The sequence below is a fragment of the Emiliania huxleyi genome (genome assembly GCF_000372725.1).
Source record: "Emiliania huxleyi CCMP1516 unplaced genomic scaffold EMIHUscaffold_383, whole genome shotgun sequence".
NCBI classification, from domain to species: domain Eukaryota; phylum Haptophyta; order Isochrysidales; family Noelaerhabdaceae; genus Emiliania; species Emiliania huxleyi.
In genome coordinates, this window is record NW_005199097.1 from 59345 (window position 1) to 61361 (window position 2017).

At 62.1% G+C, this 2017-nt stretch overlaps 2 protein-coding genes across 2 annotated transcripts; one reads left to right on the forward strand and one right to left on the reverse strand.

The window, feature by feature from the left end:
- Positions 1–661: 661 nt before the first annotated feature.
- EMIHUDRAFT_316211 (hypothetical protein) lies at positions 662–1052 on the reverse strand (the record flags this gene model as incomplete). The annotated part of the gene is made up of 2 exons (XM_005771483.1): positions 662–905; positions 940–1052. The coding sequence occupies 2 exons, from the start codon at positions 1050–1052 to the stop codon at positions 662–664; spliced, it is 357 nt and encodes a 118-aa protein (XP_005771540.1).
- Positions 1053–1329: 277 nt separating this feature from the next.
- Positions 1330–1980, forward strand: EMIHUDRAFT_243284 (hypothetical protein; the record flags this gene model as incomplete). The annotated part of the gene is made up of 1 exon (XM_005771484.1): positions 1330–1980. One exon carries the CDS (start codon positions 1330–1332, stop codon positions 1978–1980), a length of 651 nt encoding a protein of 216 aa, XP_005771541.1.
- Positions 1981–2017: the final 37 nt, after the last annotated feature.

A 2017-nucleotide genomic window follows, 5' to 3' on the forward strand; every position in this document is an offset into this window, starting at 1 on the left:
ACACACACACACACACACACACACACACACATACAACACACACACACACACACACTCCTACCTCCCCAGAAATCCCGAGGAGGCGCACAGCGCCTAGATATGTCTTGTGTTGCTGTGTGCTGCACGCCCTGCGAGCGGGGCGGGGTGCGCACTGACCCTCTATGTTCGTGTGCGTCGCCCATCTCTCCCTGGAGATGACTGCTCTATTTATTTATTTATTACTGGGCCCAGTGTTGTGCCAAAAAAAGAAATTTGACGCGCAAAAGAAAGAGAGAAGTAACAGACAAACCCAGACGAGGGATGGGGCAGGAGGACAGGGTCCACACCTGCACGAGCAGGATTTTGGAAGGACGATCAGGGGCACAGGTGGCTCTGCTCCTGACAAGGGACACGACAGGCTCGCAGCGCGGTGCATGGTGGACTCCCGACTCCACTGGCGGTCTCATCTCAGTCTAGCGACCTGCCTCCAGCTTCGACCTGTGCAGCAAGTATTTTCCAGCCGATGGGTTCGATTTTCTTTTTTCGCGTCGTTTTCTTTTTTAGTGCACTCAGACCAACAAGAAATCACGTTCATTCACGACTTGTGTGTGAGAGAGATTTTTATTAACCAACAAGAAATCACGACTCTCACAGTGATTTGGGCTCGGCAGCTTGTTAGCCCTCAGCCGAAGCTGGGGCCGGTCCCGTAGCCGAGAGAGCCCGCGCCGATGAGTTCGACGCGGTCGGGGGGGCCTGCGGAGAGGCCAGCGAGTTGGCGATCGCTGTACTTCATGGCGCCCTCAAAGTGGGGCTGGAGGCTGACAAGCCAGAGGTCGATACTCTGGACGACCCATAGGATGCCACGAATGCCTGAAGGAGAGGGAGGCGAGGCCAGAGGCAGGCTCAGCTGCTCTCGGGTGATCCCGCTTTGGAGGCTGAAGGACCCGATGGTCCTGTCACATTCGCGTTCCGAGTCGTGGGGGTAGAAGAATTCGAGTAGAAATCGAGTCAGCACTTCCTTGTAGTACAGCGGACCGCCAGGCTCGCCGGCAGCATCCGCAGGGAGGCAGCATATGTGTGTGTGTGCGCGCGCGCGGGCGTAGTGCGAGCCGCCCCGAACGACCACATGGTGAGCGCGCCCGAGCACCGAAGCCCCGCGAGCGCCGGCGAGCACCGCCGCCCGCGCCTTGGCGTGGAGCGGTAGTAGATGATGCCGCACGCAGCAAGAGCAAGAAACCTAAGGGTAATTCCGCTGCTCACTGGATCTCGCGCCCCCACCCAGCGCTCCGTCGCTTCAGACCTCTCGCGTGTCCGTCACCCTCAGACCTCGCGTGGCAGCAGACTCTCCTCATGGGCGGAGGAGGCCGCACATCCTCCTTCGCGCCCAGCCACAGCCTCAACACCTCTACTCCCTTTCTCCTCGGCAGCGCGCTCGCCTCGGCCCTCTTCGCGTGCCTGGCGTCGCACACCGCCGTCAGCCTCTCTGCGGTGGCTGCAGTCGCCAGCGTGGTTCTCTGCATCTCTGCTGGCCTCCGCTGGGTCGTTGGTGACCCATTGCGCGACACCGCCGCGCACGGCTTCGGCCCTCGATGTACCGCGCTGGCCGCCGCCGCGACGCCCGCAGCGCCGAAGCTCGACAACAACGGCAGCTGCGACGGCGGCGAGCCGCCCGCAGACCTGTCCCAGGAGGAGCTGCTGCTGCTGCAGTACTTCTTCGCGATCACCTTCCGGCTGGGCGACGACGAAGCGGCGATCTCCAGCATCTGGTGCATGACGGGCGGCGGCAAGCCGCTTCCGAGCGCGCCAGACCAGCTCAACTTTACCGCGATCCGGTACCACCTCTCGTTCGTCGCGTACGCCACCGCCGCCATCTGCATGCGCACCCCGCTCCTCAAGGCGCAGGGCGGCGCGGTGCTCGGCTGGGTCATGCGCCAGCTCCTCTCTCCCCGCGTCTTTCGGTACTGCGACTTTTACTGGCCGGCGGACGGCTCCGCCTCCTAGAAGCGGAATACGCATACACGTCTCCCAACCATGTCTC